This window comes from Colossoma macropomum, unplaced genomic scaffold (genome assembly GCF_904425465.1).
Source record: "Colossoma macropomum unplaced genomic scaffold, Colossoma_macropomum, whole genome shotgun sequence".
Classification (NCBI taxonomy): Eukaryota; Metazoa; Chordata; class Actinopteri; order Characiformes; family Serrasalmidae; genus Colossoma; species Colossoma macropomum.
The window spans coordinates 24,802,097-24,823,640 of record NW_023494789.1 but is presented as its reverse complement, the minus strand read 5'-3'; the positions used below and the strand labels follow the sequence as shown (position 1 = coordinate 24,823,640).

The 21,544-nt window shown below is 38.5% G+C and overlaps 1 protein-coding gene across 1 annotated transcript in view; it reads left to right on the top strand.

Annotated features, from left to right (window-relative positions):
• adcyap1r1b (adenylate cyclase activating polypeptide 1b (pituitary) receptor type I) overlaps positions 1-21,462 on the top strand; it is a 46,751-nt gene extending 25,289 nt beyond the window's left edge. Inside the window, exons 3-14 of the mRNA XM_036570632.1 lie at positions 547-643; positions 5,605-5,715; positions 7,193-7,296; positions 11,114-11,211; positions 11,665-11,797; positions 12,176-12,329; positions 13,429-13,489; positions 13,633-13,702; positions 13,786-13,877; positions 14,000-14,129; positions 14,414-14,455; positions 16,327-21,462. Of these exons, the coding sequence (XP_036426525.1) occupies positions 547-643; positions 5,605-5,715; positions 7,193-7,296; positions 11,114-11,211; positions 11,665-11,797; positions 12,176-12,329; positions 13,429-13,489; positions 13,633-13,702; positions 13,786-13,877; positions 14,000-14,129; positions 14,414-14,455; positions 16,327-16,515 (1,281 nt within the window). The 3' untranslated portion in view covers positions 16,516-21,462. The remainder of the gene's footprint in view (positions 1-546; positions 644-5,604; positions 5,716-7,192; positions 7,297-11,113; positions 11,212-11,664; positions 11,798-12,175; positions 12,330-13,428; positions 13,490-13,632; positions 13,703-13,785; positions 13,878-13,999; positions 14,130-14,413; positions 14,456-16,326) is intronic.
• The last annotated feature ends 82 nt before the right edge of the window (positions 21,463-21,544 follow it).

Below are 21,544 nucleotides of genomic sequence, written 5' to 3'. Positions count from 1 at the left end.
GTTTTGTTGTAACATTTGAGATTTCATGATGTCTTTTAAAGATTTGACATTAAATTAAATCACTGTGAGGCCAAACATTCACACTTCTTCTAAGTAATGTGTTCAAATGCTTTTTTGTTGTAGACTGTGAAATCTGTGTGCTCTGACATGCCTGTTTCACTCCATAGCAGACTTGAAATGGAAAGGGTCACAAAAGATTAGACAGTTCCAAGAGCTTCTACGTGCTGCTTCTTATGTAACTAACAAATATGTTTTCAGCATCTCAGCAGATTCTCGATACCATTGTCAAGGCAACTGGCAGCACGGTGGCCATTTCTAGCTGTGCAGATACGTCAGATTAGTGAAAGGGGGTAAAGGTTCATTCAGTGCTGGTGTAGACCGTGCAGCAAACACTGCATGACCTCTGCATTTCTCACAAAGCCTGTTTGACACCAATATCAAGAGTTAATTTCTTTTAAAATAGCTTTTGAAGTGAAAGTGTTGATTGTTGGAGTTGTCTGGCTTTCTGGATATGACCTGAAATTCTGTATTTTCTGTATCTTGCAGATACTTTGCATGCACCCCGACTGTGTCATGGAACTAGAGAAAGAAAAATGCATGGAGAGGATGGCATTGGACGACCCAGGCAGCGACCCTGAATATGGTAAAAAGTGTGTGTGTTTGTTTATGTGAGTGAGTTTGTTAAAGCACCATTGATATGAACACATTGTTGCCAATCCTGATGAAATAATGGTTTGGTGAAATATCAAATTTGCACAATTTATCACTTAACCCAGATGTAGCTAATCAGCCAAGACATGTTTGGAGTCCAAATTGTGCTTCTTTAGTTTAGAACTGGAACTTAATCAAGATCAGTCCTACTTTGCGAATATTAGCCTTGATGTTGTCTGAAATGGCTGCCCATAACAAAAGGTTTTGTTCATTTTCTAAACCACATCAGGAAAAGTGTGACCTTAATGAAGACCTGGGTGCGGTTTGAGGGGGAAGTTATGAGAATGTTTTTTTACAGACTGTTTGGGCTATTTGGGTGACTATTCAGATTTTTCACAGAACCGTGTTTTAGTGTTTTTATATTTCATTTTATGGTCAAAAATGACAGTTAAAACAGCTCTTTACTGTAATTGTCACTTGTCAGTTGTAAACTTTAAAACTTAACCATGAAGAAGATAAATACCAAGAACTCTCCAGCAAGTGTTAGGATCTCACAGTAGTAATGTTTGGTTGTTGTTTAAAATAGCATCACATTACTAAATGTAGTTTTATTATACAAAAATTTAAGAGACGTTATCAATGGGATAAATCCTTAGAGCTTCATACTACATTTACAATACAGTGGAGCAAACCATTTCTGTGTTTCCCATTGATCTGTATGGAATCAAATGTCTGCTCTGATGGACAAACCACACGACAACACTCATAAAATGTTTAAAGGATTTGTCTTCCTTCTCTTTGTTTTTTGTTTTTTATTGTCATTTATAAGCTGTTATAAATACCGATTTATCTGCAGTTAGCTCATCGGCATTCCAATTTATCGGTCGGGCTCTATTGAGAAGTACTAAGTACTGAGAGCTAGGATGTAAGACAGCTAATATATTATTGGACGGCTAAACTTGCTTGATTTTAGTGAAGGCCCCCAAAGAGTGGGGTTTGCCATAATGTAAATGCAGTCTTAATATTTGCAGGATTTTATCTACTAAGTGGATATGAGTTCACTCTAGTCTTTGCACATGTGGAAGTGTATCAGAGGGTTATTCTTTCTTATGTAGAGAGCTCATGGCTTGAGTTGTATTTGCGGACAAATTCTATTGAGATTAAGGAGATTAAGGCTGTGCACTCTTTGTTTCTGGGTGCACATAGTAAAGGCAGTGTGTAGTGAAGTTATCCTTCAGATAAGAGCTGGCTTCTGGGGGACTTTACTGAAAACAGTTAGTGGAGAGAGCTCTCTTGCAGAAATGAGGCTTGATTAGATATATAAATATGCATGTGTCCACACAGATCTTTGAGAGCTCACTCTGGATCCCTGCAGTGCTGTCAGTCTGCGACATGACCATAATGCTGTAGACAGTCAAGACCACTGCTGATAATTAACCACTGATGGTTTGACACATATCCCCTCAAAAAGACAGGCTCATGGGATAATATGGAGATAACATTGTACTCGGAGAGAGAGAAGAGCAAGGCTACTGTGTGCTTGCATAAGTGTTTTCAGGACCAGAGTGAATTATGCAACTTTGTAAGTCATTATCTTGGAACATAATGTGGGATAGTTGCGTTCAGAGTGCAATCAGTTGAAAGAAAAAGGAAGTCTGTGGGAGATGCTGGAAATACAAAGAAGTACAGCTGGGCTTTGTAGCTAGTCGTGCATCTGTGTCTTTTCTACTCGAGTAATTAACACAGCTTTCCAGAGAGAAGGCAGGATTTGAGAAATCCTAATCAGAGATAATGCCATTTGGGACTGACTAAATGTTCCAGTGGCTTCCAGGAAAAGCATGTCACTCAAACGTCCTTACATTCTCCATGGGATTCTACCGTCATATGGACAGCGCGCCTTCTCCCTTGCTTTGTTGTGTTTATTTATAAAATGGTTTCTCCATCTGGACTTTTTTTCCTTAGCATAAAGGTAGGAAGGCTGTTACTAGATGAACAGTTGTAGTGCATCTAGCGTGTTTCCCAGATGGCATAAAGCAGCAAACCTTCTACAGAATGCTCAACAGTGATATAACGAGATGGAATATGATATTTCAGATTGTAAATAAAGAAAGATGAATCTCTATCTGCTTGTCTTCATGAATACTCCCTTCATTGAGGTGCTATTTGAGTCATAAAATAATAGCAAAGAGATGCTGAGCATTAGGGATTTAGAGTATATAAGTATTATTTTATACAGGGGGTTGCAAGAATTAGATTTGATGCTAGAAAAGATATTTGAGATTAAAGATTGACATTGATTGTAGTGGTTGCCACTGTTCTATGAAACAACATTCCATGAAAGCAAGAAAAAACTTCCCTTCTCAGCACCGAAATAATTTCTAACATTGTCTGTAATGTTGACTGTAAAATGAATTGTGTTTATTATGCTTTCTGCAGACGTTGTTTTGGCAGTGAAACTTTGACAAACAAATTCAAGCAAACTGAAAGTTTTTAAGTACTGCATCATGTTGTAATGCAAGAAACCTATCGTATGATGAAATTTGTGTACGTTCTTGTTGGCCCTATAGAGAAATGAAAAAATGACTTAACTGACAGGCAGAATAAGAGCGCCTGACAGTTCTCTGACACTGTTAGATGCATTCTCCTATCTGAAAACCAGTTATGACAGCTCTTGATTGACATGTCTCTCTGACAGTTATGTTTTCAAGGGCAATGACAGTTTGCTCCATGCTTTCGAATGGGCAATTCTGCAAACCTACACATAAAGCAGGGCATTCATATCTTTGTCTGACTAGGAAAAATATACTGGTTTGATTTTGAAATAGCATTTCTAAGAGGCTTTGAACAGCTATGAGCAAAGAGCTGTGATGTTTATTGTATGAATAGCTGTCCAAATCCTAGCATACCAGTAGAACAGCACTTACAGGCAAATTGTTGGAAGCTGGAGGCTTAAAATAGGCATTTGTGTGTTGAAAAGTCTGTGAGCTGAAAGAGGACTGGGAAGCAGCTGGAGGACATGTGGTTTCTTGTAAATGTGCTGTAGTGATGAGTGGGAAATATATATGGTAGATAAACTTTTTAATGTGTGATGCTTTACAGACACAGGCCACCATGAGGTGAATGCCTGCAAAATGTCGCCTTTTGTTGGACTCTCGCCTGGAGTGTGTGTGTGTGTACTGACCTTATTTATGATGATTTTGTCAGGTCAGTGTTAAATATATAACATTAAGCAACAATCATCTGGATGATATGCACATAAAATATACTATCTATATATTATCTAGATATATGTATATAAATGGAGACTTGAGCGTAAGGTTACATCTTCACTCTGTGGTACTACAGTAGTTTTAAACCAGTAATTAAAGCCGTACAGCTTTGTGAACAGGAATAACATTGTGCTAGAGTACTAACAGTGCCCGCGCCTGGAAAAAGAAATGGCCAGAAAAAGGAAATACAGGGGTTTCGTTAGCAATTTAGCCAAGCTGTGAAGCTACACTGTGTAAGATTTGGGGATTTGGAGACCTCTGTGGTGGAATTATGTAACTGCATGCAACTTTTCAGTTTTCAGTACTTTATTTGGAAAGAAATAGCTGATTACATAATTTAAAAGTCATTTATAAAACATCATTTAAAAGGCATGCCACTGTTCCTGCCTTTGCTCTGAAAAAGATGTTATGTTTGAGAATGAACAGCTGATGCTATTAGAAAACCAAGAAAAACTTCCATGAAATAAGATCTATATGAGTACAATGTAAAGCTTACAGAGCTGTTTCTGAATGAAAATCGAGTCTGGTCTGTTTAGGTGAGGTGGGTTCTCTTCTTCAGCATGGGGATCCTTATCCATGAGTTTTGTATTAGCATGCAGTTTGATTGGAGGCTTAGACAAATTGCTTGGTGTGAAAGATTATTCCGTGTGGTCAGTCTGAACTGCTCATATTCAAGGGGCCGCCATAGTTGCTAGTTGTGGCAGTTTCATACATAACGTGTGTGTATGAAATAAACCACAGGCTTTTGTTCTGTGACGTCACAAAAACAAACATATTTATATCCACATGTTCAGCCCACAGCTGTTTAGCCTGCCCACTTATGTTGAGGTTATAAGGAGTGTTTCAGCCTGGACCGCTTTTTGCACAATGTTGGGCTGCCAGTCAGAACCCAGGTCATTTACATATATCAGCCTTAAGATGCAGTAACAGAAACAACCTATTTAATTCTCTCTTTCACTTTGATCTCCTCAGTGTATAGAATTCTTTGGAAAGCATGGGGTTTTACCTGTCATGTTACCGGTTTAGAAAAAGCTAAGCTGTTTTTACTGTAAGTGTGTAAATGCAGGACTCAGTGAAGGAAAAGCTGTGATATTCTGCTCACACCTAAAGTGATAGTTAATCCTGGTGTGTCTGAGTGGCTAATCTTAGAGAGAGGATGTCTGTGTCTACAGCTCAGGAATTATCCAATATCTCTGCAGTGACACTTGGAGGTCTGTTTTCTGAATCTTTCTGCATGTAAAAATAAAAAACTGATCCTGTTGTCATGTGTTCTGTCAGACACCCTAAATATGTTTTAAGCACAGAACATGAACTCATTACATGGCCTTTTTTCAAAGACACGGTGCCAGATGGAGGACTATTTCTGTTGCTTGTCTTTTACCCACATTTCCACTGTAAAGTAAAGAAAGTCTGTCAAGCTGTGCCACTAAATATAACTCAAACTGGGTTATTCAACTCTCAGGTGCCATAAATAGCCTAACATAAACTGGTCCAGAAGTGCCTCTATGCAGCTATAGGCGGCTATAGTCTCTGACAATGACGTTTTTGAATGATGAGAATAGAATAAGTGCAGGTTTAAAGCATCAGTACATCTAACCTTTGAATTCTTTCGGTTCAATATTTCAGAATTCGCGTTTTTAGATTTATAGGTAATGTTGTATTTTCTTTTTCTCTGCTCCTCTAGTGTGTCGCTGGATGTGGGATAACCTAACATGCTGGCAACCAGCACGGATAGGGGAGGAAGTGTGGATGCCCTGCCCTGAACTGTTTCAGGTCATGAGTGAGGAATATGATGGTGAGTGACAACTGCCAGTCATTTCTGTCTATCCAAAGACAGTGACTGATATTTTATACCACTATACTACTGAAACCGTCACTGCAACCGGTTGAACGTACGTCACGTTTTACGCATTACTAAATCAAAATGGGTTGCAACACATAAACTAGCTTTTAGTTTAGTAGCTGCTAAACATTTCTGCCTGCCCCTGAGTAGGTCTACACTCTATGGCCAAAAGTATGTAAACCACCCGCCTAATTACTGATTCAAGTGTTTCAGCCACACCCATTGCTATATCATGTCAAGCACTTGCAGTCTCCATAGACAAACATTGGTGGTAGATTGGGTCACACTGAAGAGCTCAGTGACTTTAAACATGGCACTCTCATAGCATGCTACCTTTGCTACAAGTCAGTTTGTGAAATTTCTGCCTTGCTAGATCTGCCCCGTCAACTTAAAGTGCTATTACTATTAAATAGAGACGTTTAAAAGCAACAACTGCTTGGCAACAAAGCGGTAGACCAGGTAAACTTACAGAGTGGGGCAACATCAACACAAGAACTGCACTGGGAGCTACATGAAATGGCCCACGGCTGAATGCAAGTCTGAGATCACAATATGCAATGCCAGGCATCAGCTGGAGTGGTGTAAAGCGCCACTGGACTCTGGGGCAGTGGAAACAATCTCTGGAGTGATGAATCATGCTTCCCTGTCTTGTAATCTGATGGAAGAATCTGGATAGATGCAAGGAGAACTACCTACTGGAATTTTACAGTACCAACTGTAAAATTTGGTGGAGGAGGGATAATCATCTGGGGCAGTTATTCAGGGTTTAACCTCGGCCTCTTAGTTGTGGTAAAAGGTAACGTTAATACTACAGAATATGGAGACATTTTACACAATTATATGCTTCCAACAGTTTGATGAGGGCCCATCCTTGTTAAAACATTACTGTGCCCCTGTGCACAAAGAATGGTCCATAAAGGCATGGTTTGACAAGCATTTTGAGGAGGAACTCCAGTGGCCTGCACAGAACCCTGACCTCAGCCCTATTGAACACTTTTGGGATGAATTTGAAGGTCAGTTATGAGCCAGACCTTCTCATCCAACATCAATGCCTGACCTCACAAAGGCTCTATTAACTGAAAACACACTCCAGAATCTTGTGGAAAGCCTTCCCAGAAGAGTGGAAGCTGGTATAGCTGCAAACAGGGGGCTAACTCCATATTAATGGCCATGATTTTAAAATGGGATGACCAACAAGCTTACACAGGTGTGATGGTCAGATGTCCACACACTTTTGGCCATATAGTGTCTATTGTAGCTATTGTAGCACATTTCAGTTCATTGTAACGGGTAACTCAGTAAATACTAACTTGTAACCAGCGTATGCTTGAACCTAGCTTGTTCAACCAGTTTCTGGTGTATTTACTTTGACCAAAACTGCATAAGACCTACTTCGTCAGATGAGATAACTGGCCAGTTGTGTTTTTAGAGTTTGGAAAGGTGAGCCGGAACTGCACTGAGGATGGCTGGTCAGACGTATTCCCCCATTATATGGATGTGTGTCCCTTTGATGATAACAGGACCAGTCATTTGGTAAGCATTATAAGTACTTACCTAACTATGCACTGCATGGTATGCATGAGGTATAGTACAGAATTGTGGAAACTTTCATTTCTACAAGTTAATAATAAGGTAAAAAGCAGTTATTTCTTCCTCTAGTGATACGGTAATAGAAAACATGATCGCACACAGACAGGGACAATTTCACTTGCTGATACAATTTACTATGACCACTGTGGATCCCAGTTGCTGGGGGCAGTTTTTTATTAGCTTAAGGCATAGTCTCTGAATGTGTTACCGATGATACATTACATATAATGTTAACTTGGCTAAGCAAAGAGCCTAGAACTTGCATTTTATATGTTTTATACATTGTTATAGGGTATTCTGTAGTGCAGGATTGAATCAGGCTAAACAGTTTGGCAGAGTTCACAATCCTATGTTGTTTTCATGATTTCATACATCAGCGTTCTCTGACTGCAATATCCAACATGTACTGTGTAAATACATTATACAACCATTGAGAATCCCTGTGGTGTCACTCAATCCTGATTGCTAGCCTAGCCACTGATCTAGAAGCTAGTAAATACAACCAAAGTAGTGGAAGTCTCTAACAAGATAGCTTTCTTCCCTATCATGGAGACAATCCCATTGTGCTCCTGAGTGGCACAACCGTCTAAGCGTTGGCTCTATTATCAGGAGATCCCGAGTTTGATCCATGGTGATGCTACAGCCATCCGTGGCCGGGAGTCCAAGAGAGCACATTTGGTCTTGCTCTCTGGGTGGGTAGGATGGCCCCGCCTCTCCCCATCACTTAGCGAGATGCTAGTCAGCACAGGTTGGCGTTCTCCGAGCGCGTTCAGCTGTCCTGTGACGTTGCGTGAGCTGTAGTTTAAAAAGATGCGGTTGCACTTCACAGGTTTCGCAGGAAGCCTGTGCTAGCCTTCGGCCTCCTAGGGCTGGTGGTTTCATGAGTAGGGGAGGTCCTGACTAGTAGGTGGAATTGGATACAACTAAATTAGGAAGAAAATTGGGGAGGAAAATCCAAACAAAAAAGAGACAATTCTACTGAAGGATTTATGTGAAGTGTAGTATACCTGGATGCGAAAAAATATGAAGAGATCCAGAGTCCAGAGTGATTAGCTAGCGTACTGGATAACACTTTTTCTTCACACCTGGGAGACAGGGGTTTGATTTCCTGTCTGAACAGAGTCTGTGAACAGGACAATTGCCATTCTTATTTCTCTGAAAAAATATGCAAAGGTGCTGTTTTCAGAAAATATATGAATATGTGTGAAAAATTTCGAAGAGACGAACATCAATAATACATGTCAGTTGCATTGTTTCAAAACTTTATCATCAGCAGGGGATTTTCCTGATCTTAAACTGGAAAATCTCAATCTAGAGACTACTGCGATAGTGCTGCAGGAGGCAACTAGGCATGTTTACAACAGATGTGGTGATGGCTACATTTTTCATTAAGGCCTTTAACTAATAATATGAATGGCACAACTTTACAAAGATGAAGCTGAAAGACTTCAGTCTGAGAGTTAGATTAAAGTTTCTACAAGCCTGTTTTAGATGCAGGTAGACTCTTGATATTAATTTTACTCTGTTAGATGTACATTTCTTCAGCCTAAGAAAAAAGAGTTACTGGAAGAAAAAAAAAGTTACATTGTGAACCAGAGCAGTAACCTTAGACTGAACTTTGACTAAAGCTTAAAAAAAACAAAGGGTTGATAAAACCGTATGTGGATGACTCAATATTAAGCAATCATGCAGGCTTTTGACTACTTACTTAAGTCCTCGGTAGATTGTTATTCAGATTTGGGAGAATTTACAGCTGTGTATTGTATTTTTCTTGAGGGAGAACAGATGTACTATCACACTGAACAGCTGAGCTGCTGAAAGCAGGGAGTGGAGGTTAAAAGTTTCCTGTGGCTTACTCCAATATAGTTCAATTGAAAACCCATGAGCATGGAATAATACTGACAAAGAAAATGTAGAATTTATATATATATATATATGTAAAGATCAAATGTAAAACGTTCTTACTTTGCTCTAAAGTACTACTTACAGATCGTTTTCACCAGTGTCTATAACACTTCAGTGTCTAATATGCATGTATTGCATATGTATTGTTGTTGAAGATGTACAGTATGATTGTATTATCTGTAATGGAACCTCTGAAAAATAAGAACTCCATGTGCTTTGTATCAATACTTATTACATTTAGCAAACTTTGACATCTAGTTTCTTTGATGTGTTTTACTGATTCTGAAACCTAAAACATAATGGCGAAATTGGTGTTTGCAGTATTTGGTTGTCTCCATTTTTTTCTAAACCATTACAGCATAATGTATTGTGGTGCCGGCCTGGGGAGAGGCCGATGCACACTGACTGGGAAGCCTGACGAGAGCTCACAGACACGCACACACACACACCAGCGCAAGTAAACATGGTGCTTTATTTATACATCATAACTGTAATCACCCCACGTGAACCCACCTCAACCCCACTCAGTCCTATTAAGGACTGTTATTAGAGAGCCTCTTTTAAAGCCCATGCTCCTCCCCTGATTCTTTACAGCTGTCCTTAATCAGGGGGAGGAGCATTCTGTCCAAACTTGTGTTGTTTCAGCAACGGCTCCACCTTTAGGCCGTCACAGTATGTAGAGATTTTGTTTATTAATTCCAGTTTTAAAATCGGATTGGCTGAGCGATGTTCAAAGCCGTTGTAAAATATTCAGTGTACACATGGGAACATCTATTAAATTCTGTATTAACCTCTAATGCAGCCAGGAGCAGCCAGACGATGCAGGCTTCCATTACACACTTACAATCTGGTTGCTATTCCACTACTATAACTGTAAGAGTAACTCAGCCTGTTTACATTGTTTTCCATGTAAGCCTTAGACTGCAATGAACTTAAGTAGTTAATGCCCCATATCCTTACATGCTCTTATTGCTTAGCACCCCTAGCCTACTGTCAACAAATTACAGTCTAAGAAGAGATGTGTTCACTCATTTGAATCATTTTCTTCTATTATCTGTCATTTTTATGATGTTTTTACTATGAGCTGGCAGAGAAAAAATACTGTTGGTCTTTTCTGTTGAGAAACTTTTGAGTTACTTTTTCTGTTTTCTTCAGTTTAATTTGAATGGGACTAAATTTGGTGCAGGTATCATTAGGTCTGCCAAAGTACCAGTCAGAGTTAGCAGTAGGCTATTTAAGCTTTTCTAAATGGGTTAACCCCTTAAAATCCCAGGCTTATTACTTAATAAGGCTTATTATTCAGTAGCTAAAGGGACTTTAATGCAAACTCGTTGAGCTATTCTCAGGTCAGCAGGCCCCGGCCATGTAAGGGGTTAGTGGTGCTTGTTGTGAAGGTTTATTACACCATTGTTTGTACAGTAGCTAGACACTGCTTCCTACTTGTGTTAGCCAGTTGTTGCTGGATCCAGCTGTATATTAGAACAAGATTGCTAGCGGTCCACTTTAGGGATGATACGTTAACTTAGTGTTACATTAGCTTCTCCCCCAACATCAAGGCTCACAGTGTTTCCAAAAAAAAAATCCCACAATATTTTAACATATTTTATAACACATCTGTTTTATGAGTGTCCATTATTTTGCATAAAAATAGTTGCTTTTGATTATTATACATAATAAAAAACGAGTGTACATTTTAATACATTTCTGTATTTTGTGTTTTTTCTGCGCAAGTGAAAGTCAAGTCAACTGATTGCTTTCATTTATTCAATTATTTGAACTTAAAATGATGTTTTTTGATATTTAAAGCATGAGTGTTGTTTAAGAATAATATGCTTTTGTATCCTCTTCTCTCCAGGGCAAATATTATGTTTCTGTGAAGGCTCTGTACACAGTGGGCTACAGCACCTCTTTGGTGTCTCTCACCACCGCCATGGTTATCCTCTGCTGGTTCAGGTGAGAGATCAATAGTCCCAAGGGTTAAGACCCCTGTAACCTTAAATATACAAGGAACGCAGAAGAAAGACTATTGGGAGGGATGTGCAGACAGATTGTACATCATCATTGAACCGTGATGTGTACTAATGTCATTTTCAATTTGTTGTGTTAATGTTAGTGATTTTATTACAAGTAATTGTAGACATTTTCATGAAAAATTCACACAGTGTAAAACAAAGTAAGGGTCATTAACATTTTCAGATGGTGTAAAATTATAAAAAGTCAGGATTTGATAGGACAGTGATGATGTATGGCAGAATGCAAATCTTGTTGAACGAACTATGGTGGTAATGTGATTTGTCTATTAGTTATTTAAATATGTTATGGTTAATATATGATACTGTAGTGGAGTTTTGCTTAAATGATTTGTTCAGCATTTCCCACACATGAGCATATTTGATCTCCCCGCAGGAAGCTGCACTGCACCAGGAACTTCATCCATATGAATCTGTTTGTGTCTTTTATCCTGAGGGCAATCTCCGTCTTCATCAAAGATGGAGTTCTGTATGCAGAGGAAGATGGCAACCACTGCTTTATACATACTGTGAGTTCTCTCTCTCTGTCTCTCTCTCTCTCTCTCTCTCTCTCTTTCTCTCTCTTGTATGTAGTTCATTTGGTCACTACAAAGCAAAGCAGAGAACACACACACACACAGCTTAGTGTTTTTTATATATATATATATATATATATATATATATATATTTATACACGCACACGCTTTGGGCTTTAATCTGCTTCTCATTATGAGATATTTCTAGTCACATTTCCTGCCTTGGTGATATTGCAAGAGTAGAATATCTGTTTTTGAGCTGTCTTTCAGACTGTAAAGCTTTCTTAAACCTCTTTTACAATCCAAAGTCCTGTTTCATTATAAGCAAATAATGCATGACAGTACAAGCGTGTGTTTGGTTTGTTGTTGCAGGTGGAGTGTAAGGCGGTGATGGTTTTTTTTCACTATTGCGTTTTGTCAAACTACTTCTGGCTCTTCATTGAGGGCCTGTATCTCTTCACTCTGCTGGTGGAAACATTTTTCCCTGAGAGGAGATATTTCTACTGGTACACCATCATCGGCTGGGGTGAGCCTCAACAAAGTCAGCAGTAGTGGTGTGCGGTATAATGATATGTTATCCTTATCGCAAATTACATCACAGTGCATTTTTCTATTATTCTATTTCTACTATATTGTGGGTGTCATCAGTCCTTCTACAACAGTGAACATCTACAAGAGACAGTTTTAGACCAATTATAGAGAACGTGTACACAACGAAAACAACAACCAGTGCATAAATATAAAATGTACAGTAACAAGTAACTGATTGGATATTAGCTACTGCCACTATGACATTATCTTATTTTTTTAATTAAATTTACCAGTTGTTTGATGGTTCTTTCTTTTCCTTCTATGTTATGAAATGTTAAAATAATAAAACAGTTCATTGCTGTTGCATTTCATCTATTTTCTCTATCTAACTCAAGAAAACTAGTTATTTTGATACATATTGTGTGTTTGAAAATATCTTCAGGTATTATTATACACTATATGTCCAGAAGTATGTGGACACTTGACTTTCATACCTGTAAGAGCTTGATGGCCAATACATTCCAAAACCACTGCGCGATCGATGTTCCAGATCGTTCCTAAAGGTGTTCGGTTGTTTGGTGAGGTTGAGTTCAGTGGTCTTTTGCAGAGTTCCTCCACACCAAACTTGTTAAACCATGTCTTTATGGACCTTGCTGTGTGTACAAGAGTACAGTCATGCTGGGACAGGAAAGGGCCTTTCCCAAACTGCTGCCACAAAGTTCGTAGCATTTAATAGTGCAAAATCTTTTTGTATGCTGTAGCATTAACTTTTCTAAGATAGTTAACAGGGTAGAAATTTTACAAGCTGACTTGAGGCAAAAGTAGCATCCTATGACAGTGCCATGTTTAAAGTCACCCATTCTACTGCCAGTGTTTGTCTGTGGAGATTGCATGCCTACATGCATGATTTTATACACCTGTTAGCAATGACTGTGGCTGAAACACCTGAACTTAATAATATGGAGGGGTGTCCACATACTTTTGGCCATGTAATTTTTTTTTCTGCTACATTATCCTGCAGTACTGGAACTGTAACCAAACTCAGCACTTCAGTGTACATAATTCATTCAGTGCTTTATTATCTTTTTATTCAGGAACCCCCACAGTGTGTGTGACAGTCTGGGCAGTTCTTCGAGCCCATTTTGATGGTATTGGGTAAGGCAGCATATGTACTTGATGGAGTAGAAGTAATGTACATATCATACTGTACTACAATATCTGTATATTAGCAGCAACACTCCTTTTTGTCATTGGCTGTGTGTCAATGTTCTTTTTATTTGAATAAATTACTGTTCTAGATGTTGGGACATAAATGACAATGCTGCCATCTGGTGGGTGATAAAGGGACCAGTCATTGCCTCTATTATGGTGGGTTAAGAGATATACAGATTTTTTTCAGTTATCACTGCCATAACAGTTTGAAGAATGTTCCCTATTTTCTGTGATTTCAGATCAACTTTGTTCTCTTCATTGGCATCATTATAATCCTTGTCCAGAAGTTGCAGTCTCCAGATATAGGAGGAAATGAGTCCAGCATTTACCTGTAGGTGTTGCATCTACATTTTATGTTTAATATGAGAGTATTCTTGATTAGTGCCTGAGCTCAGTTTGCTAAGATTTGTTCCATAACCAGACAACTGCTGTCTAATACTGTATGATTGACAGGCGTTTGGCCCGCTCCACTCTTCTGCTCATCCCTCTCTTTGGTATCCACTACACCGTGTTTGCCTTCACCCCAGAGGACGTCAGTAAGCGAGAGAGGCTCGTGTTTGAGCTTGGTCTGGGATCTTTCCAGGTATTTAACCTCAACCGCTTCATTTATGGGGATCTGAGCCATTACGCTTGCTTCGTGATTCAGGAACGTTTGCTTAATGGAGCTGAACTTTCTGAGCTGATCTGCCAAAGCCTGTGTCTTGTTCAACTGATGGTACAAAATGTGTTTGAATTGTTAAAAATTAAAAATGTATATGTTCCTTATATTCTGAGCTATAAACACTTTAATACATGATAATTATGAATAACTAGATATCTGTGGATTTGTCAGAAATGTATTTACTAAACAATGCTTTGTCTTGTCAGGGCTTTGTGGTCGCCGTGCTGTACTGCTTTCTTAATGGAGAGGTAAGTCTTTGTGCAAATCCATAGTTCAAATTTTGAAAACTATTTCATTATTTTATTTTTTGACTGCCTTTTGTGTCTTGTTGTTTCTTACTGCACTGTAAAGGTCTATAGAGATGCTTTTTAAATGTATTCAAAGTGCTATATAAGTAACTATGATTATTATAACTATTAAAAAAGCAAGGATTATATGAAAAATGCGCACACTTCCTAGACATAAAGTTAGGAATGAGGTATAGCATTGTGCAAATATTGGTAACACTTCACTGTTCATAAGTCTGCATGACTCCTACATAAGCTTCACATCATGACAACTGACATAAACCCACATGCTTATAAAAGCTAATTCCAATAGGCGTCATTCACTATAAAGGTTACATTTGCAAATTTTGATCAAAGTTAGCTAAAGTAGCCTTTATGACTAATGATGCCTATTGGAACAAGCATTTATAAACATTTATGTAGGGTTATGTCAGTTGTCATGCCAAACGTATGTAGGTGTCATGCAGCCTTATGAACAGTACCCTACAGTAGTGTTACCCAAATATTATATGTAAAGCTCCTTTGTTAAAAAATCACTAACATTACAATAAATGCAAATAAACAATATATTGTGATTCTACGTGTGTTGGCTTAACAATTTCTAAAGCTCTCCTCGAGGAAGTCCAGTATTTATAGTTACCATCCAATTCCCTCTTTTTCTTATTAAATTAAATCAGCTGTGCTGCTGATGGAATGTGAGAAATCCATGCATTGGCTAAAGTGCACCGAGAAGTCAGGAATCAAACCTGTGTTCTTTGAACTGTGTTTTTTCAACTAGGATATAAGGAAATTATTGTTATGTTTTATTGGCAAAAACATACTTACTGTTGAGATTTTAGCCTGGCTGCCTAAGACTTCTTCACAGTACCGTAAATACTAAAGAGCTGAGATATTCTCATTTAACCCAAGATGAAAGAAAGTCTGTGGAGCACTGTAATTATTTTAGCAAAGGAAATTACTTCCAACTGAATTAGAGCCAAATTGCACTTCATGCATCTTGGGCTGATCAGATAGCTAACTGTGGTGGATTTGGAGATATATTGGAGACAGACTGCTATACGGGAGGTTGGAGACGTGTTGGAGATGTAGCTGTGTAAATGTATCTCTTTACTTCAAGCCATATGTAATCTTTATTCTTCCTAAATGGAACAGTCAATATTGTAAACAAGTGAATTCACAGACAGTTTCATATTTAGTCAGTATTCTATGCTGCATCTGGAAGCTAGTGAACCAGTCAGTGAAAGTACCCAGCACTATCCTCTCCACCATTGCTAACTCCTTCCTCTCACCCATAAACAATTTTCATTAGTGAAATTATTCATTAACGACAAAACAAAAGCTGCATAAAACAGCTCCTGTCACCTTTTACCCCTTAAGCATTGTAACTAGAGGTGATGCCTTTAGTTCTTGTAATATGCATAAATATATTTGGTCATAATTTCTGTGGCACCTGGCAGGATCTCAGGGGATGTTAAAAGAAATCTGCTCTAATTTGTGTATAATGCGGCAAAAGCAGCACTGATGCAAATCAGATTTCTGTCTAACAGATATTTATGCCAGATGCTTATAAATCTTATCTGGACATTATCTTCATGAAATGACAAGTGTAAATAGGCTGTCTGATAAATGGATCTCATTTCTGAATGTCACTTGCCATTGCCATGTGTCACATTACCATCTGTGGCATATAAATAGCCCCCAGACATGGTGGGCCTCTAGTACAGAGCTTATTCAGCAAACAACAGGACAGAAATCAGCCAATCCCTTTTTTTAATTTCATGATGTGATCAAATGAGTAACACTGTGTACATTGTTGATGTTCTACCTTTAAGGTGCAGTCAGAGATCAAGAGAAAATGGCGAAGCTGGACGGTGAACCGTTACTTTGCAGTGGACCTGAAGCACAGACACCCATCCTTGGCCAGCAGCGGTGTCAACGGAGGCACACAGCTGTCCATCCTGAGCAAGAGCAGCTCCCAGATCCGCATGTCCAGCCTGCAGGCCGAGACACCGGCAACATGAGAGTCCGGCTCGCTGCTCAGACAGCTCATACCGGTAGACACAAAACCAACCTCTTCAGACCTAGCGCTATCATAGTCCAATTCCACATCAAAGTTCTTTTTCATCCTCACTTGTATGAGCTCGGATTGTGGCAAGCCAAACCTGCACTGGGCGGCTTTCATCAGACCGGCCTGCACCTCAAGTGCTTTTGAACACAAGAATGGTGATCAAGGTGGTCAAGGAGCTTGCCGAAGCCTCCGTCTCTCAGCACAGAAAAACACAGACATGGCTCAAATCCCACGTCTTATTGGATCCGTAGAGCCACGAAGATGTTGTAGTCAAGCCTCAACGAAGCTACATTAGGTTACATTGATAAACTGAAACAGTTCTTTGGTGATGACCCTCACAAAAGCTGTTAAAGATGACCTGCCAAGGGACTGCTGACCGCCGTGCAAATCAATCAAATGTGAACGATCCACTCAGCCATTAGGAATGCTTTTATCTATGACACTGAGGGCTATGAAAAGGAGAAAAGCATTGATGTTTCCTTGTATATATCATCACCACTTAAGTCTTAATCAATCATGCAACATCAGAAGGAGGAATTTTTAATAGTTTAATGGATCTAGACCCTCATGTAATACAATGTGTACACTAACTCAGTACAAATTGATGGCCTGAACCAGAAGGACTAGTGGTTATTCCAGTCTGTCTCCATGCTAGGAGTTCAGGTGGTCTTTGACTTACCATCGGTCACAGAACAATATGTATATGGATGAAAGACCCCAGAAAAATAGCTCTTTTTGACCTGATCTCTGCTCTCCTTGCTGAATGCCACATCCACATGTGAATATCCATAATGTTGCATGTCAGTGATGGACATCAGGCAGCAAATAAGTGTTTAAAAATGCAGAAATCCTATGCCTGAGAGAGATTTCACACAATACGTGCCATGCATTGGTGCAACTTAGGCACTGTGGTTTTGATAGTTATTAAACTAAACAGAGGACACAATCATGTGCCCGGCACTGCCAAGAGCTTTGTCTGATAAGTGTTAGGGAAAAGCACCTTAAAGCTTTCTCTTTAGTCTTTAAAGTGAAGTTTGACCATCATTTAATGAACTGTGAATGTGTATGATTGGTGAATACATCGGGAAGAACGGGACCTGTATTGTTCTCTGAACAAACTGGGTGAAGCTATGACCTCTTATCCTTAGAGATGAACAAAAAACAAAAGATTTGCAAACCGACGACCATTACAACGAGTACCTTAAATTGTAGAGTTGCTTGTATGTGAGCAGATGCCTCTTGTGGTATTTTTTAGGTGACTGGATGTCTAGTTTTTTAAACAGCCGTTATTACAGAAAATGTCACTAATGTCAAAGCAAACGATGAGCAAAACACCTCATGACTCTGTATCAGGAGTTTGAGTTAGTATCGTCTGCATGAGCTTTTCTTCAGTTGGTTCTTTTCTTTACTTCTACAAACTCATATTTGACTATTTGTAGATACCATTGCAGGGTTTACAGCTCCCTGCTGTTTTATTATGGGGATTCATCTGCAATGAATAGAATCGCTGTCTATGTGGAATCTTTTGAAAAGTTGTGCTGTTCATGTGGACCGAGTTAATTTTGGAAGTGCCATATTTTTAGTAATACATTCTTTTTAATAGTCATTTTGTGGTTTGCCTGATACTTTTGGAATTACATTAGAATATTTTCATCGTTGTACCCAAGTATTTATTGACCACATCCATATAACACAGGGCACTTTAAGTACTCCAAAGATTTATATTTGGATATTTCCCAATACAGCTGGTATTGCCGTACTAGTTTGCAAAGGCTGAGGAAACTTTGCAACTGATGTCATTTCAGATGTCCTTTAACTGGGGGTCCTCAAAAGGTGATTTTATCTTTAAAGTGCCTTTTTGCACAAAAGGAACATAATATAGATGGGAAACTAATTTAAATTCAACTGCAAACACATGTGGAAGTGCTTTGCTTGTGCTTCACTATGTAGACATTTTCAAACCAAGAGGCCTTCAGAGACACTAGTTTTGTTTCTAAGCCTTCACTTAGACATTTGACCTCTAAAATGTGCATTTTGAACTGCTTGTGGATGTCTTTGATATGAATATTTGCCAATTAGATCACTACATTTTTGAATGTGTGATGTTGAATCAGTCAAGCATATCAAGGCAGCATGAGTAAACTTTTTGAACCTTAGGCCTAAAAGTACTTTCCCTGTATTAATTTCATTATTTTTCCACGGCTGTCTCGAACAGCTTAAACACTTTATAAGATTTGTTTGAACGCCTATACATCCCAGTCCATTGCCTTCTTTTTCAAACAGAAACTGCAAAACTAAAGAGAAGAAAAAGATAATAGTAATACAAGATGAAACATATGGAATAAAGATTGTATGTTTTTGATACGATTACTCTCTATTTCTGTGTAAATTAATATATAATAGCCATGTTTTAGAATATTGCTTGATGTGGCATCTGAGAAATTTTGCATTTTAAAAGATGTCAGGTCAGTACAAAATTAAAATACTCATAAACATATTTTAATTTTTATATCAGTTCAACAAATTTCAGACACTAACCAGTAGACTGTGTTCTGCACTGCGGGTATTGACAGTGATCCATAAAAGTGCCGCAGTTTCTACAGGAATTTGTTCCATTCTTGTCTTATAAGGCCTGATTCTCTAATTAAGTGGTTCATAGCAATAGTGAAACCTTGTGTTGCAGGATTGGACCATCTGCCTGTAGACTTTGTCACTATAAAAAGCTTAAATACCCCCAAAGGAAATTCAGTTCACATTTAATTTGTGGATATAGCCAAACTAGCAGCCCCTGTCCTTTACAGTTCACCTGTGTTCAAAATGATTTGACTTTTAACTGATATTCCTGTATCATCTACATGGTTCTGAATGGGAAGCTCTTTTTAACTCTCACCAGCTACTGTTTGCTTTAAAGTCATGCCACGAGTAACTGTCTCCTCTTGATGTCGATGTCATAATAACAATATTGTTCAAATGATACATAGCAGAACCTAGAAAAGTAGTTATAGTATATATGTCAACGAGACGTGTACTGTTGTGGCCCATTACATGGTTATGAATTGTGCTGAAGTTGCATCTATTTAGTGCAATACTAAGTATTACGCTGCTGCAGCAGTATCTAATATTTGTTGAACGTGGGTAGTTATTTGAATCCTTTCTGTGCTAAAAGATCTTCTTGGTGGTAGTGTTGTTAAACTGTACAGCCTGCAGTAGTGCTGCCTATAATCTTGAAGCTGATGCATGCGTATTCTGTGGTTTGGTGGTTTCCTCTGCAAACTAAACATGTAGTTAAGTATGTTGATGTTTTGAAACATGTCAGCTGGAAAAGCAGCTGTCGCATTTGAATCAAACATGTGGAAAGAGCAGGTGGACATCATTGCACTCTTAAAAGTAATGGTTCCTAAATGGTTCTTGGCCTAGGAGTACACCTTCACACTAAATCAAAGTTCTTTAAACTTTAAAAAGGTTCTTTAGAGTGGCAAATGTGGTTCTTGTATGCCATTGGTCTAAGAACCTGTTTTTTTAAGAGTGTGGCAACTCCAGTAACTTACCTGTCTGTCTTAAAGGGAATTTCACTTCTTTATTTTTTAAATTTCAGGATAATTACATAGCTGAGATGTAACAAAATTCATTCTGAGTGGTTTGATGTGATGTGATTCATTGTAGAGAAACTCACAGATTTGTTTACAGTGGAGGTGATAGGAACCAGGGGTTTCAAGATCTACAACACAAATGTGGTCATTTTATTCACTATCCAAAATGTGCATCTTCTGAGTTTTTATGGGATATATTGATAATACCACAGTGGTAATTTTAAACATTTTTTCTTTGGGGACTATTTTGTTCCACAACACAGTGTATGTACCTCTCTAGCATAGATGGCTTGCAAAAAAAAGTTTTAGTTCAAAATCAAAACCATAAAACAGTGTCTCAGACATCAGGCAGTGTACTCCATTTGACCATAACCATTTCATATAATAGCTTTGTGAGTTTTTCAGTGGCATTAAACTCTTCAGATGTCTGGTTCCCATCACCATCATTGTGAATTATTTTGACTTGTTACATTTCTCTAGAACCCAGAATTTCACATTAAACCCTATGAATAACTGTTCACATCTTAACCATGAAATTATGCAGAAATTTGGAAAAATCTGTGCAATTTCTCTTTAACTGAGTTCACTTCACATGGTCACCCTACAGACTGCAGCAGCCCGTGGCTCTTACCCTTCAGCTTCGTCTCTGCACCCACCACCGCAGAATCCATATGCTGACACTTGCCAAACAATTCATTAATGATTCATTAAGTACTGAGCACAGGGCTATACATGTACTACTGAGCTCAGCTCAGGTGTATTGATAACTGAGTCATTTCAAATCTGTATTCATATCTTACACTACCTCAGTGAAGGCAGATGTAAACCACATTAAACCACATCTCAAACATCCATCGTTGACAAATGGAAACATGCAAAAGAAGTGACAATAATGAAAAAAGTGGCACATTGTACAGCTGAAAATAGCACTGTTTCTTTTCTTTTCTCTTAATTGTACATTAAGACCGCATTGTCAGTGATACTTTGCGTGTGCTCAAACATTGCTTACCTACAAATGTTCCACTGCCTGGATTTCAAACAGCAGAGCCTGAATAAGCTAAGACAGCAATTCTGGAGTCAAGCAATGACTGGACTATTCTTTCTGAATGTAACTACATGAGGAAAAATCTACAGCTAATCTTATTCTTGCTGCTCTTGTGGACAAAATATCACTTATTTCTTTCCTCCTTTTATCTTTGGTCACTACTGCTATGAAGTGTCTTTTTGTTTTGATGTACGTTAGATTTTCTTTTGTATATTTACAAAGTATTACCTTTGAATTGCATTAAATGTCTCTGAAACTGACACAAGGACCAACGACTATGTTTTGTTTTATGAACAAAAGGCCCTTCATGTAAAAAAGAAAACAAATCAAACATCAGATGAGCACTG